Genomic DNA, 17,766 nt, shown 5'->3' on the forward strand with positions numbered 1-17,766 from the left:
GAACCTGCGACCGTTGCGGTCGCTCGGCTCCAGACTGTAGCGTCTAGAACCGCACGACCACTCCGGCCGGCGGAGCTTCAGGCTTTTTGGGAAATACGAATTATATTCTAAGTTCTTCCTTCAGGCGGCCAACATAACTCAACCTGTTGCAGAATAAGGGGATTCAGTGCAGGTGGACAACTGTATGTCAGTACCCCTTCACACAGCTGAAGCGGCTGCCGCGCTCAGCGCCCAGTCTAACACCCTCTCCTCCATCATGTCCTATGGTTTTTGGCGCTGATGCTTCCCTGTGTGGAACTGGCGTAGCGTTGACACATTGGAACGATAGCAGTACCAAGCAACCGATTGCCTATGCATAAAAGATGCTGACCCCTACTTGAAACTAACTACTGGCAGTTCAAAAGAGAAGCTTTGGAGATTGGCTTTTCCACTAAGCAGTTCCATATTTCTCCCGTTTGGGGCCAAATTTTCTCTCATTACAGATTACAGGCGGCTGGTGGAACTCTTTGGGCCACACTCTCGGCTTCCAGAGCTGATCGCCCTACATCTCCAGTACTGTACACTTTTCCTTAGCTCCTACAATTATAGCATTAAATACAAACCCACAACACAAGAAGTAAATGCAGATGCCATATCTTGGGTACCCTCGGGACCTAACCCGACCAACAGAAAATCTCTTGTTTTCACATTGATGTGGAACAACAGCATGCCTTTGATGGGTTTCCCATTACAGTTTGTCACATTGCTTCATACACACACCACAACTCTATCTTGCAGCACTATGTGCTCCACGGGTGGCCCTCTTATTTTTTAAAGTCCACCGATACAGAGCTTTTGGCCTAGGCTCCTTTCTCCCACCATTTGTCAACTGTCTACAATGTTCTCCTGCTTGATGTAGAGGTGGATATTCGATGTGTCTTCATCCCTCTCACGTTTCGCACCTCCTCCGTCACGAATATTGGGTTAGGTCACGGATAAAAACCATTGTACAGCGACATGCTTACTTGCCTGGGCTGAACAAAGACATGGAGGCTACAGTGCACAGCTGTTCTACTTGGGCCTGGTATCAGGCTACTCTGCCCCAGTCTTTCACCCCCTGGTCCCCCCCCCCCCCCCCCCCATTCAGCCCTGCGACTGCATTCATCTGAATTTTCTGTGCTTTATGAGCCTCCGTGTCATGGATGCTTATTCTAACTACCCCTATCTGGTCAACATCGCATTCACCAACGCTAACACCACTCTCAATGTCCTCATTCAGATTCTAGCCATCAAAGGGCTTCCCCACTTCATTGTGCCAAACAATAGGCCCCAATTCACAGTGGCAGCCTTCGAATGGTTCTGCACCTCCACTGGCATTAAGCATATGTATAGTCCACTGTTTCACTTATCCTGCAACAGTGAAGCAGAGCATATGGTGCAAACATTTTAACAACTAATGTTGAAAGCGGTGGGCACTTCTAACATTATGGTGTGTCTGAGCACCTACAGGACCACCCCTTTCCATGTCCATAGCCCAGCAGAGCTCCTCCATCGGCTGCAACCATATACTCCCCTCCACCTCCTAGCGCCACACCCCTTGAAACTCATACATGGTATGGTATGCCAGGCACTCTGAGGGGTTTTGAGTGCTTACATACCAACCAGCTCCATCTGTGGCTACCAACTGCACTACCACCACTGTCTCCCACACACGAATGGGTACAGCTTGTGATCCAGGTCAAAAAAAATGTTCAAATGTGTGTGAAATCTTATAGGACTTAACTGCTAAGGTCATCAGTCCCTCCTAAGCTTACGTACTACTTAACCTAAATTGTCCTAAGGACAAACACACACACCCATGCCCGAGGGAGGACTCGAACCTCCGCCGGGACCAGCCGCACAGTCCATGACTGCAGCACCCTAGACCGCGCGGCTAATCCCGCGCGGCGATCAAGGTCACAAACAGTGGTTCCCATGTATGTGGGCATGTATGTGGGCATGGATGTGGAGGTCTCAGTGCACTTTCTGCCCTATCGGCCATTATTACCCAGACCATCATTGCCCATACCGCAGCTCCCCAGCACACTGCCAGATGTCCCAGTTTTGTCTGCCCAGCCAGTGGGTTTCTGTGCTGGGACTCCATCCATACCACCAGTCTTCCTTCCCAAGCATCGTCTTGGGTGCTTCTAGCCCTAGGAACTGCTGCTAGAAGGGGAGCAAGTTCCTTAGCATAGTCTTTGTAGAATGTTTTAGGTATCTCATTTGGTCTTGATGCCTGTCCACTACTATGCAGTTTTAATTGCTTTTCTGTCCCGCGGTCAGTTATCTCAATATCTACCATTTCTGTGTTCCTTCGATCACTGAAAGGAGAGACCTTGTTACGACATTCCACGCTGGAACAATTTCGGAATACCGAATTCAGTATTTCGGCTTTCTCTCTGTTATGTTCAGTTTCGGCGCTAGTATGTTCATCGAGTATATAAATAGAGGATTTCGAACCGCTTACTGATTTTACATAAGATCAAAACCTCTTAGTGCTTTTACTCAGACCGGTTGACAAAATTTTACTTTCAAAGTCATTGAACGCATCTCTAATTGCTCTCCATATTCATTTCGTTCAGCTGTCGTTTGTGAGCTAGGTTCTGACGTCTCTTGATTCTGTGATGAAGCTCTCTTTGTTTACACAGCAGTTTTCAAACACGGCTATTAAACCATGATGGGTCTTTCCTGTCCCTTATGACTTTGCTTGTAACGTACTTGTCTAAGGCATATTGAACATTGTTTTTCAATTTTTCCCATTTAAGTATAATTATGGCTCCGATGAATGATATTTCGCATCAACAGCCTACTAATGGGACCACTCCAGTAGTATAAACAGATTCGATACGGAAGTCAACCCAAACTACACTCTGAGACAGAAAAAAACTATGCATAATGAAGTAATTGTCCGAATGGAACGGAAGCCGGTTGATGTGATGTTCGCGCACAGACAAACAAATTATTACAGTTTCAGAAAAATTGGATGAATTATCCAACAGAAAGAACTTCACAAGTTGAAAAATTCAGTAACGCGTTGATCCACCTCTGGCCCTTATACGAGGGGTTATCCGCTTATCATTTGTTGACAAAGTTTTTGTATGTCCTCTTGAGGGATATCGTGCCAAATTCTGCCCAAGTGGCGCGTTAGATTGTTGAAATCCCAAGATTGTTGCGGGGCCCCGCCCATAATTCTCCAAACGTTCTCAATATCGGAGAGACCTGGCCACGTTGCTGGCCAAGGTATGGTTTGGCAAGCACGAAGACAAGCAGTAGAAAATCTCGCCCTGTATGAGCGGGCATTATCTTGCGGAAATGTAAGGCCAGAATGGCTTGCCATGATGGGCGACAAACCGGAGTTCAGAATATCGTCGAGTTACTGCTATGTTACAATGATGCTATTTGAACAACCGAAGGGGTCCTGCTGTGAAAAAATGTGGCACCCAAGACCATCACTCCTGGTTGTCAGGCCTTTTTGCGGGTCAGCTTGGTATCTCACTGCTGTCTGGGGCGCCTTCCAAACACGTCTTCGCGGCTCATTTCGAAGCGGAACTCATCACTGAAGACAATTCTACTCCAGTCGGTGAGATTCCAGGCCCAAGACGTGTCTGGCGACGCCGCGAACAGCGGTGTGGATGCCAACGTGACCGTCGCTCGCTGTACGGCCCGAGCATCAGGAGTGACGATCTGGGGTGCCATTTATTTTCATAGCAGGACACCTTTGTTTATCCTCCGCGTCGCCCTTACAGTACGGCGATACGTCAACGTTATTCTACGTCCTATTTTGTTATTATTCATGGTAATCCGTCCTGGGCTTATGTCTCAGCAACATAATGCCCGCCCGATCACGGCAGGACTTCCTACTGTTTGTCTTCGTGCTTGCTAAATCCTACCTCGGCCAACAAGGTCGGCGAGATCTCCTCGTCCAAAGCAAGGCTTCACCCACGAAATTCAGGACTCCTCCTTAGCATTTTTCAGTTATCTTCTGTAATATACTGTAGCAGTTAATTCAATGCTTGAGGTCCATGTTCCATCGAGCTATGTAGCTCAGCACTGACATATGCGAAAGTTACTTTCGTCCTCAAGTTTTGCACATCAGTGTGTATTATATTTAATGCTTGGAAATATCTTCCAATTATTTTCATTTAGCCGGCCGTTGTGGCCGAGCGGTTCTAGGCGCTTCAGTCTGGAACCGCGAGACCGCTACGGTCGCAGGTTCGAATCCTGCCGCGGGCATGGATGTATGTGATCTTCTTAGGTCAGTTAGGTTTAAGACTTCTAAGTTCTAGGGGACTGATGACCTCAGATGTTAAGTCCCATAGTGCTCAGAGCCATTTGAACCATTTTCATTTAGTGAGCTTTTACATTCTCCTGTTTTCATTTATTTTCTGGATATAAAACGAAACCGTTTAAATTCGTTACATTTCTTTTCAGTAATGATACACACCAAGTTTCTTCGTATCTGCACACTTACCTTATTCTTAAATACTGTATACGACTAATACTTAAGAGCATCTTTTAGTCAGCATCCATTCATTAAAAATGACATATGTTCGTGACCGTCCATCAACGATAATTATAGATAATTAGCGCCTCAAGAGAAATATAACGCTGACAGGATATGGCATTGCAATTCGTTTCTGACGCCAGAAAAATTTTCGTTTGAGCACTTTAATATATTTCCTAATGTTTTCAGCATTTGTTGTACTGTATTCTGACTTAATTTGGAAGTTTCGAATGATATTAATTTCGAACCCTACGTAGCTAATAACTCCATTGCTACAAGACCACCACTCTGTTTACATTTACAGCAGTAATAAGATATTATAACGCCCTAATTGCTAACATCTGAGTCATTACACTCTACAGAGGTATAATTCCGTATTTCGTCTGCCTGGACTCTGTATGTCTCTTCATCGCATAACGTAACAACGTTAAATAAACATTCGTGAATATGAAACAGTGTTAGCCTGGTAACATTTCAATCAATGGTGAACATTACGCTGTTCTTTCGTGAAACAGGTTACAGCTTCTATTCAGAGAGGATTTTCAGACAATGAGATAAATACAAGGCTATCAAATAGCCCACAAGAGCTTGCACGATGTCTTATGCCTTCAACGTAGACCAACCGCCACGAAGGAAACACGACCTCCCGTACTATTCAGAGCGAACTGCACCGATTAAGGCATTCAGGCACGCTTTCATGACCCACTAAAGCTCTCACCATCACTGATATTCTCATTATTGCCGAATACAACCAAAGGTTCTCCCACGAATTATGATCCAATAGCGCCATGAAGTCAACGGATTTGTTAGGGGGAGTCGAGCTGTACTGAATGCGATGGCATTGTAATATAATTTTCCCTTGTTACAATGGATAAATAATACAGGATGGTTCATAAATAGTAGAATAGAGGCTTGACTGCCGTAATGTCTAGCAGAATTGCTTTTTCTGACAAATTTTGCTTGTTACAAGCATTTCCATGGAAAAAAGAATATAAGCTTCACCTGCATTGCATAAAATAGTGACATGTTCAAAAGTATCCGAACGACATTGATTTTGTATCATTTTGAAAAGTATCCGAATGACCTAACTTTTATGTCATGTTCAAAAGAAGCCGAATCATCTGAATTTTGCATCATGTTCAGAAGCATATGAAACAAGAAATTGTTGTGACATGTTCAACAATACCCGATAAATTTGAATTTTGCGTAAATTGACACGGTGCTCAAAAGTATCAAAGGGAAGAAGCTTTGAAGGCCTCTGATTAACGCTCGTCATTCGATACTCAAAGAGCGAAATCAGATCGCGTAGAAAGTAGACACACTTCGACTGCCAAACTTTTAACGGTAAATTGCCGAAGTACCGGTAACAAAGTCCCTGAACTTCCTGTTCTCCAAGAAAGTTCTCCCGAGCAAATTATTCCCGGTCCCGAGAGCTGTCTGAAAGCCGAAATAGAAAGTTCTTAATTAGTTAGCAAGGTGTGGAAGGTATTTCAAAAAGACGGAGTAGACGATACAGAAGGGGGAATGTTCATTGCTGTTGACAAAAATATTGTGTCTGTCGAGGTTGAAATTGAGTCTTACTGTGAAGTCATCTGGACATTAGTAGTAGTCCTAGATGAACGCAAGTTAATTATTGGATGCTTTTTACCGGCCACCTGATTATGCCGTCACAGTTGCAGAATCGTACAAGTAGAGTCTACGCTCAGCAGTTCGGAAATACCCAGGTCATGCAGTACTTCGAGTAGTTGGACGCGACTTTAATCTATCGAGTATAGACTGGGACGTTTACGGATTCGCTGCATGTGGTGCAGACAGATAGTCTTTTGAAGTATCTTTGAACATGTTTTCCGAAAAGTGCCTCGAATAACTAGTTCAGACAGCTCACACGCAACAGAAATATTTTAGACCTTGTAGCTACAAACAGGCCTGACCTTATCGGTAGTGTCGTTATTGAGACAGGGATTAGTGATCATGATGTCATCTTAAGGACGAAGCTTATTAAAGTTGATAAATGTGTAAAGAAGGCTAGGAGAGCATTGATGTTAGAAAAAACAAATAAGCTGTTGTTAGCATCCCAGTTAGATAATGAATGGACGTTCATTTCCAATACTTCACACGTAGAGGATTTATGGGCAAAGTTTAAACTGACTTTAAACATATGCGAAGTAAGTTAATTGAGAAAGTAATGGTCCATTTAATAATAAATTTGGAAAATACCGAGCAAACAGACTGTTGCACTGTCGGTTCGAAGAACGCGCAAATGTCGACAGCCGAAGGCTAGAAGAAATTCGTGCGTCCGTAAGAAGATCAATGCGCGAAGCATACAACTTCCACCATCATACCTTATCGACAGATCTCGTCGAGAACGCGATAAAATTCTGGTCATACGTAAAATCACTAAGCGGGTCGAAGGCTTCTACCCAGTCACTTGAGCCGGCCGGAGTGGCCGTGCGTTTTAGGCGCTACAGTCTGGAACCGCGCTGCCGCTACGGTCGCAGGTTCGAATCCTGCCTCGGGCATGGATGTGTGTGATCTCCTTAGGTTAGTTAGGTTTAAGTAGTTCTAAGTTCTAGGGGACTGATGACCTCAGAAGTTAGTCCCATAGTGATTAGAGCCATTTGAACCATTTTGAACCAGTCACTTGCCGGACAGGCTGTTGTGGCAACAGCAGACAGCAAAAGGAAAGCTGAAATTTCAAATATCGTGTTTAAAAAAATCATTCACCCAGGAGGACCGTACATACAGACCGTCGTTTGACTGTCACATAGACTCCCGCATGGAGGACATAGAAATAGGCATTCCTAGCAAAGAGAAGCAACCGAAAGAGTTGAGAAACATTGACCCACCAGGTGCAGATAGAATCTCAATTCGATTTAAAAAGGAGTACTGGATTGTATTGTATTAAACTGGGGACCTAGAAACGACGGAGAGGTTTCGCCCCGCCGTAGCCCTCAGTGGTACACAATCCCACAATAGACTACAGCATTCCACTCACCCCACCGCCACCCCACACCGAACATAGGGTTATTGACCCCAGTGGACCCTCCGGGAACGTCTCACACTGGACGAGTGTAACCCCAATGTTTGCGTGGTACAGTAATTAAGGTGTATGCGTATGTGGAGACAGTGTTTGCGCAGCAATCTCCGACATAGTGTAACTGAGGCGGAATAAGGGGAACCAGCCCGCATTCGCCGAAGCAGATGGAAAAATGCCTTAAAAACCATCCACAGGCTGGCCGGCGCACCGGACCTCGACACTGATCCACCGGGCGAATTCGTGCCGGGGAACCGGCACACCTTCCCGCGCAGGAAGCAGTGCGTCAGACCGCACGGCCAGCCGCGTGGGCTAACAAGGAGTGCGGCATTTGCTCCTTACTTAACTTTCATTTATCGCGAACCTCGTGCCCGGCGCGAAGTCCCAAGCGACTAGAAGATAGCGCAAGCGACTCTTGCATATAAAAAAGAAAAAGAACGAACCTGTATAGTTACAAAACCAGTATTCTTGACATTGGTTTGCTGCAGAATTCTTGAACACATTCGGAATTGGGATATAATAAATTTCCTTGAGACGGAAAAGCTTCTGTCCACGAATCAGCACGGTTTTAGAAAGCATCGCTTGTGCGAAGCCCCGCTTGCCCTTTCGTACACGATATCCTACAAATCATAGATGGAGGGCAATAGGGAGAGTCCATATTCCTAGATTTCCGGAAAGCATTTAACACGATGCCCCACAGAAGAATGCTGACAACTGTCCGAGCATACGTATTAGATACCCTGATATGTGAGTAGCTTGAAGACTTTCTAAGTAACAGAAACCAGTACGTCGTCCTTGACAGCGAATATCCATCACAGACAAGGGTATTGTCAGGAGTGCCACGTGGAAGTGTGATAGCATCGCTATTTCTCTCTATACACCTAAATGATGTGGCAGACAGGGTGAACAGCAATTTACGACTGTTTGTTGATTACGCTATGGAGTACTGGAAGGCGTCGTCGTTGAGTGACTGTAGGGGTATACACGATGATGTAGGTAGAGTTTCTAGTTAGTGTGATGAATGGTAGTGTGGTGTGCATACTGTAAGACCTTCAGTACACACATCATCAGATTATTTGACTTGTCGCCCTAACGGAGTAGGCAAGTCTCAGCAATACGTCTCGTGGCCTTATCGTGGCGTGTTTATCTTCTGCCGTTAGGTCAGACGATAGAAATGCCACTTGCATGCTTAGAGTAGCAGATTGACGGTGACCAACTTTAAACAGAACTTGATTAATTTTCACACACATTTATTAAAATAATAAGAAGCATAAAAATTACTAAACTTGGTTCTGGATGCTATTTACAATTGACAATCTGAAGTTCCTTTGGTATTGGTAGGTTAATCTCATTCTCACATATATCTCTGATACTTGACAAAAGTGTCTATATATTTATCTTCATGGCTATGTACATGAATATGGTAATCTTACTAGGCGCAGACTGAAACTTGACTATCGACTGGTACAGACAAATGTAGAACTCGTACAGACTGTTGCAGACAAATGCAGACTGACTCATCGGAGGTCTGTACACTCGTTATAACACCTCGCGCGCCATGTATCACTGCGCGAGTGTGGCCCGTGAGTAGAAAAGGTTCTACGTTAGCAGCAGTCTCATTGGCTGCATTACATATTAATACGCGGATTGGCGGAAGAAGAATTTGGTCTGTCTCTATCGCAACGCCATCTCGTAGAGCGGAGACGGACGAGCGCTGCGCCTGCGCTGTTGTGCTTAGCGGGGCGCGCTCTAGTGAGAAAGTTGTGTACGCGCTGACTACGCGGAACTATGTACACAACAGGCGGCTTGCTCTAACAAGGGGAGGCCGCCAATTGTGAAATTCAGATTCGATTCATACTGCGCATAATAAAAGCTCATGGCCAGAGGTGTAATGTGGCAAAGCACCAAGACGCACTTCTCAGCCGTTGTCGAGAAAATCGACAGTTAAAAGAAACCGTTGTGGGGAAATACTCTCTACGATTAAAAATTTGTACAGTGTCGTGGCGCAGCGGTAAGTGCTTGGTTTCATAATCCGAAGGTCACTGGATCGAATCTCGCGCCATGCAACTTTTTTTTTATTATTTGTTTTTTGTAATTCAAATGTATACACACACACACACACACACACACATATATATATATATATATATATATATATATATATATATATATATATATATATATATAATTCCCGCAATCAGTTGCAACAATTATGCATATAATAAGTTGTTGAAAGTCGTTTGTCGTGGAAAAATAATACTTGAAATAAAACACAATATCACAAATAATATTCAAGTTGATACAATTTATTGAAAAGTTCGGTATACACTCGCACATAATTAACAATTAGTGACCAGAAGTAGCTGGAGTATCGCACGAACCAGAGTGATAGTTATCATAGAAACATGGAAAGCAGAAAACAGCATGACATCGAGCACATCTGATAAACGATGCGTTTTGACAAGAACAATTGTTTTTTAAATTGTCTGTTGGGAAACACACCTGATTGACATTCTGAAAAATTGTTCTATCGTTCGACAGGTTTGATGCATACCACGCGTATCGTATCATATCGGCAAAAATCGGAGAAGACAATTGGTGGTGGACGATGGATTGGATTTTTATACAATCGTCTCTGGAGTTAATGTCACGGTTTCGCTCGATAAAAAAAGCACAATTTTGAAGGCGCTTGATCAAATTTTTTACCTGCCGGTAAAAATACGCGTCACACGGTTGGACGAGAGGAGTGCACTTTGGAGGAATGACTTTTATAGTGCACGTTGGTAACTTCTTATCGTCCTGGAACATCTCATCGTATAACGCCTGGTTCATTTGCCCACTCCAAGAGTCGATCAGAAGGAGAAATTCTTTCTTTTGTACGTATGGTTGCAAAGCATTACGCAAGAAGTCCATGAACAAACCCGTTGTTAGTTTACCGTATTTGGAGGATGTAATAACAACGTTGGTATACTTCTTGGCGTACTCGTCGACTGTCTTCTGTACTCTGGGCCCAAACGTACCTGTGGACTCTTGGAGGCATACGAAAACAAGAGGCAAGACTCATACAGACATCGTGATTGAATATTGTGCCGTATACGAATGCGTCACCTTGTTCATGTCGTGTCGGGTTGACCCTTTTTCGGCGAGAGTTCTGTTGAACGTGGTCTGGTACTGGCACCCTGACAAACAAAATATAAAAATATCGTTTATATAAGAAATATACGAAATCTGTGTTGTCTATCATATATCAGATTATCATATTCTATCATCGTGTCATATGACATTTGTGAACAGCTCTTTACGTACCTGTTTGATCAGTATTAATTATGAAATCTTTGTCGAAGTTAGTTGTCAACGTTCGCCTCTGGATCCCAAATGTGTCCGCTGCGGCCAAAATTTCGTCTTGGGTAGCCGTTTCTTTCCGGGAAACAAATTTTGTGATTTTCCGTTGCCGAATCCCATGCTTCTTTTCAAATTCGGTGACCCATGTTTTTGAAGCTTTGAAGTTGAAATCTGGGAACTGACTTGCAGCGCCCAAGGCCCACTGCTGCAGGTTTCTGGTAGTAACTTGCTGGAAGTTTTGTCGAGTTTCTACGAAGCGATCATGCACCCATGAATCGATGGTACAATATTTATCAAATTTGCTACTGCCACGTTTGATTTGCTCTTCCCACCTGGATAAATAGCCCATATTTGTCAAACGAGAGCACCCCTTTTTTTTGTAGAGTTTTGAGAGTCCAGCCTGGATGTTTTTTGGCCAGATTGACAGCTCTAATTTTGTAATCCAGAGAAATATAGTTGTACTCTTTTTTTTCTTCTCGTATTCGTTTGATGATTCGTTGGCAATGGGACTCGTTTCAACGTCTTCGTAGGCATTATTATCGTCGATTTCATTAATGTCTATCAGTTCCTCATCATGAACGAGGGTTTTTTCGGCGAGCATTTGCAGCGTATTCTGGAACATTTCTTCCCCAATTACCATGGCTTCTAAGTTGATTGATGATGACGGTTCTGCTGCGATGCGGTTACTGTTACGAAGGAGGCTTTCAAAATATACCAACGCATCTTTCAATTGTTGTTTCGCCACTTCACTGTGTATAGAATCTTCTTCGATCACATCACTTTCATGCGAAGGGCCCGGATCGCTCTCCAATTGTACCGCCTCCATTTTTCCGTTTGTTTAACAGGGTGTACCAAAGCTCTCATGTACGCACTGATTTTCGACGATGTTATAAGTTGCGCTAGGGACCGCATCTACCTTCTTTCGAAGTTAGCGGGCAACTACGCTGTTACGCGGCGGCTCGTTTCGGCCCATTCAACATCTGTCCTTCAAGTGTAACGAGCGAGTAATGGAGTTTATATTTCATACCTGCCACAGCAAATTTGTGTTCGTGGGGTCTCTATTCTAATTCGAACGTTTGACTTGCACTAAACGTATTCGTTTCGGAATATCGTTTCTACGACTTCCGTTAACTATACGTGGTAAACATTATGAAGACAATTAATAACATTTGTGAAATACAACTTTGTTTGCGGAAAACATAATGATGTTCGAAGTCGCCAGTTTTTCCACGACAAACGACTTCAACAACTTATTATATGCATAATTGTTGCAACTGATTGCCGGGAATATAAATATATATGTGTGTGTGCTTGTGTGTGTGTGTGTGTGTGTGTGTGTGTGTGTGTGTGTGTGTGTGTGTGTATACATTTGAATTACAAAAAAACAAATAATAAAAAAAAAGTTGCAGGGCGCGAGAAACGAACCGGCGACCTTCGGATTACGAACCCGAGCGCTTACCGCTGCGCCACGACGCTGTAGAAAATTATTAGTCGTAGAGAGTATTTCACCGCAACGGTTTCTTTTAACTGTCGATTTTCTCGACAACGGCTGAGAAGTGCATCTTGGTGCTTTGCCACATTACACCTCTGGCCATGAGCTTTTATTATGCGCAGTATGAATCGAATCTGAATTTCACAATTGGCGGCCTCCCCTTGTAAGTGTAGAAAACTGTATGCTAATGCGGGTGAGTAGGAATCACAATTCTGTAACGTTCGAATACAGCATTAGTAATGTGCTGTTTAACACAGTCACATCGATTAAATATCTAGGCATAACTTTTCCAAGTTATATGAAATGTAATGAGCACGTCAGGTTGGTAATCGAGAAGCCGAATGTTAGACTTCGTTTTCTTGGGAGAATTTTGGGAAAATGTAGCTATCTATAAAGGAGGCGGTGCACTGAACGCTAGTGCAACCCGTTCTTGAGTTCTGCTCGAGTGTTTGGGATTCCCATCAGGTCGGATTAAAGTAAGTCATCGAAGCAACTCAGAAGCGTGCTGCTAGATTTGTTACCGGTGGAGTCTATCAGCACGCAAGCATTACGGAGAGGAACCCCACTGCAAATCTATTCTACTGCCACCAATGTACATTTTGCATAAAGACCATGAGGATAATATGAGAGAAATTAAGGCTCCTACGGAGGTTTTAGAGACAGTCGTTCTACCCTCACTCTATGTGCAAGTGGAACGGGAAAAGAAATGACTAGCAGTGCTACGTGGCATCCTCCGCCATGCACCGTATGGTGGCTTGAGGAACGTTATGTAGATGTAGATATAGACGCTGAAATTTCGTTAATTAGCACCTTGTTTAAAAGTATCCGGAAGAGTCGAATTTTTCGTGAATTAGCTTCATCCAACTGATTGAATTTTGCGTAAATTGGCATCACGTTCAAAACTAATCACTAGCATCTATACATGGTTGTAGGAAGCTAACTCTTGTAGGTGTAGGCAAGGAGAGCAGCAGGATCCTCTGTCGACAGCTTCGTCAGGTGTGGCCTCTGCAGAAACCTGACACTCACACTACATAATGTCTACATGTGTTTGTAATGCATCCAGGCTAGTCCTTACTCTGAAAGCTGCCTTGTTTTACAGTCTCGGCTGTATTTCACAACCCCAGCAGATAAAGCTATTATTTTTATTACAAATATATGTAAACATATGTGAAAAATGGCTACCATATTGTCCAAAACTCGTCTTAGTTTGGTTAAAACCGCTATCAGTGTCAGCCAAACTCCGCAGAGACACCCATCCTTGTGTATTAACTTAATCTTGCAGTATAAAACGTTCGTCATTTTTTACTGATATGGCTGTGGTGCACTTTGTATTTGGGTCTGCAACATAGAAGGAAAAGACAAAAACAAATGTATGTCTATGATATTATACATTGGCAATATAGCACAGAAGAACGAAAATATTTTCAAAAATCATAATGTAAAACTTGGGATTTCTACATCAAACAAAGTACAATAAAAACTAATACATAACATAAACTGTAATCATGACCCATATTCAGACTCTCGAATATGCAAAGTAACTTTCCAGGAATGCTCCATGTTCTACTTAGGTGCACTGAGCACATTAAAGTCTACACATGCAACGGACACACATCATCATCAATAGCCACACACATACATAATACAGGACACTATTTGGAAAAACAGAGCAAAATATCAAAGTACTCCACCGACTAAATAAGGGGCATAAAATGGATTTATTAGAATCGTTGGAGATACAGTGTGACAACTATTGAACTATATGAAATAAAATCGTAGTAATTCATGAACGGTTTGCGTTACGACGTTCAAACAGCAGGTATGGCCGCGGGACATGATGGGAATTAGTATGCGCTGTTAAGTTTGGTTTAGCGACGAAGTCCACTGTCATTTGGATGGGTTCGTCAATAAGCTAAATTGACACATTTGGGGGACTGAGATCCGCATTTCGCGATCGAGAAGTCTCTTCACCCTGAGCGGGTGACTGTGTGGTGTGCAGTCTCCAGTGACGGAATAATGCGTGCGATATTCCTTCATGGCACGGTGACTACCAAACGGTGCGTGAAGTTTTGGAAGATGATTTCATCCCCATTATCCAAAGTGACCCTGATTTCGACAATATGTGGTTCATGCAAGACTGATCTGGAACCCATTAAAGCAAGAGAGCGTTTGATGTCCTGGAGGAGCACTCTTGGGAACCGTATTTTGGCTCTGGGGCACCCAGAGGCCACTGGCATTGGCCTCGAATGGTGGCCATGTTCTCCGAATCTGAACACATGCGACTCCTTTTTATCCTATATTAAAGACAATGTGTACAGCAATAACCCCAAAACCACTGCTGAGCTGAAAAGAGCCATTCAGAAGGTCATCCACAGCATCGATATTCCGATACTTCAGCGGGTCATGCATAGTTTCGATATTCGTCTGCGCCACATCATCGCCATCGAAGGCAAGCATATCGAACATGTCAAAACCTAAATCCGACTATATGTAGTGACGTTTACACGCTGAATAAAGTGCATGCATACCGTAGATTGAAACTAATTACGTTCTTCTTCATATAATTCAATAATTGTCACCCTGTATATTCACATAATGGAAATATGAAGAAAAAAATGTGAAACAAAAAACTTGAAAGTGAATCAGTGAATTTCTTCAGAGGCGTCGACAATATTCTTAAATAAAAATAGTAACGTATAGAAGTTAGCACCATTGTAAAAAATATCAACAAATTATAATCGGCCGGCCGGCGTGGCCGTGCGGTTCTATGCGCTACAGTCTGGAACCGAGCGGCGCTACGGGCGCAGGTTCGAATCCTGCCTCAGGCATGGATGTGTGTGATGTCCTTAGGTTAGTTAGGTTTAATTAGTTCTAAGTTCTAGGCGACTGATGACCTCAGAAGTTAAGTCGCATAGTGCTCAGAGCCACTTTTGAATTATAATCCATATTGTTAACATAAATACACTGAAGTGCCAAAGAAACTGGTGTAGGCATGCGTATTAAAATACAAAGATATGTAAACGGGCAGAAAACGGCGCTGCGGTCGGTAACGCATGTATAACACAACAACTGTCTAGTGCAGTTCTAGAACAATGGCAGGTTATCTAGATTTAAGTGAGTCTGAATGTGGTTTTATAGTCGGCGCACGAGCGATGGGACAAAGCGTCTCACAGGTAGCGATGAAGTCTGAACTTGATTTTATAGTCGGCGCACGAGCGATAGGACAAAGTATCTCACAGGTAGCAATGAAGTGCGGATTTTCCAGTACGAATCCGGTAAAACATCAAATCTCCAACATCGTTGCGGACTGAAAAAGATCCTGCAAGACCGGGACCAACGATGACTGAAGAGAATCGTTCAACGTGACAGAAGTGCAACCCTTCCGCAAATTGCTGGAGATATCATTGCTGGGCCATCAACAAGTGTCAGCATGCGAATCATTCAACGAAACATCACCGATATGGGCTTTCGGATCAAAAGGCGCACTAGTCTACCCTTGATGACTGCATGACACAAAGCCTGGGCCCGTCACCACCGACATTGGACTGTTGATGACTGGGAACTTGTTGCCCGACTGGACGAGTCTCGTTTCGTTTTGTATCGAGCGGATGGCAGTGTACGGGTATGGAGACAACCTCATGAATCCGTGGACCCTGCATGTCAGCGTGGGACTGTTCAAGCTGGTGGGGGGTCTGTAATAGGGTGGGGCGAGTGCAGTTGGAGTGATGGGGACGCCTGATTCGTCTAGATACGACACTGACAGATGACACGTACGTAAAGCATCCTGTCTGACCACCTGCATCCATTCATGTCGATTGTGCATTCCGACGGACTTACGCAATTCCAGCAGGACAATGCGACACCCCACACGTCCAGAATTGCTTTTTTTTTGGGGAGGGGGGGGGGGGGTTGTTCCTGTTATTTGTACAATCGTTCATGGTAGTACTGTAATTCCACACTTCTGTAATTATTTATTGTTATTGCCTGTTTTACTGTTGCAACTTAGACCTAAAGATGATCTGCAGCACAGTTTGAAACTAGTAGTCGGAAAAAATTGTGATCCAGACAGTGTGTGTCTGGTTATATTGATTCAATGTTTCCGTAGATTTTTTTCCATAAATATAACCATATCTGAAATATTTGTGACTGCTCGAAGTGAGAAGTCTTAATATAAACATCAAATAACATGAAATGAATTAAATGCACCGCCCCTGAGTAGACGTCTAGTAGCGGTGTGCGGAAATCGTAGCTGGAAACATCAGTGACAATAAAAGCTTGAATATATCCTGAAGGCTTGCTCAGATAGCTTCATTACTAAGGCTACTACTCCCTGTTCGAGTCTCGATCTGGAACAAATTTTCAATTGTCGCTACATGTTCAGTTATTATCATTACTTGCGCTGATTATTAGCTGTACGTTCGGAATGTGTTACAGGAGCAGACTCCGCCACCGCTACTCAAGAACGAAATCATTGTGGACCGACTGGCGTCGGTGAGCGTGCGAACACGGCTGGATGCTCTCCGCAAAGAAGCCATGGATCTGGAGCAGCAGATGAAGCAGAACCAAGACGCCTTGGACACTCTGCTGCGCATTCAACAACGGTACGTTCTTTTCACTACTTTGTTTTCAGGCCATATTTGAACATCGTTCAAATGAGGTGTACAAGCAATCCGGCAGATACAAGTGATGGCCTGCTAGTAACAGTTTATCGTCGGTCACACGAGCAACAAAGCGTACCGAGAAACTGGCAAAACGCGCTGGTCATTCTTATTTTCCAGACGCATCGTGAGGCAGATGCGTATTGCTATAGGGCTATATATCTTAAGTCAATATATTGTAGAATTATGAATTACATTTTTAGCTCGCATATAATTACACATTTTGAGACAGGAAATCTTCTCTATGGGAGGATTCGATGAACAACGACCGTATGAAATTCATCTCGCATTGATCGTCCATGCGACCCTAGAGGCAGTAGATATCGGGGTCCAGGTTGATGCAGTGTTGCTTGACTTCTGAAAATCTTTCAACATGGTTCTGCAACATCACTAATGAATGAAGTACAGACTAACGTTATAGGAGAAGAGCTTTTCGACTGGATTCCGTAGCAGATAGTACTCAACACTTCTTTCTTAACAGCCATCACACAAGCCTATCGCTGTGGAGTGTTATGTGGTCGTTACTGTCATCATTATGCAGGCTTTCCCGTCTAAGAGTCGGTAGGCGAACTGTCGTTGGTGTATTGGCAGATATCTGCGATATGTAGATGGACTCAGCACAAACAAATGCTGTTCATCATGTCTTTCATGCGACGTTCAGTATCGACACAAAGCGTCTGTTTGTTCCCCGTTACAAAAAAAATGGTTTATAAAGAAG

At 43.6% G+C, this 17,766-nt stretch overlaps 1 protein-coding gene across 3 annotated transcripts in view; it reads left to right on the forward strand.

The window, feature by feature from the left end:
• LOC124555076 (SH3 and cysteine-rich domain-containing protein) overlaps positions 1–17,766 on the forward strand; it is a 981,469-nt gene that overhangs the window by 398,646 nt on the left and 565,057 nt on the right. For all 3 annotated transcript variants that reach the window (XM_047128864.1, XM_047128865.1, XM_047128866.1), the window contains exon 6: positions 16,825–16,991. In XM_047128864.1, coding sequence (XP_046984820.1) covers positions 16,825–16,991 — 167 coding nt within the window. The remainder of the gene's footprint in view (positions 1–16,824; positions 16,992–17,766) is intronic.

This window comes from Schistocerca americana, chromosome X (assembly GCF_021461395.2).
Source record: "Schistocerca americana isolate TAMUIC-IGC-003095 chromosome X, iqSchAmer2.1, whole genome shotgun sequence".
In the NCBI taxonomy this organism is placed as follows: Eukaryota; Metazoa; Arthropoda; class Insecta; order Orthoptera; family Acrididae; genus Schistocerca; species Schistocerca americana.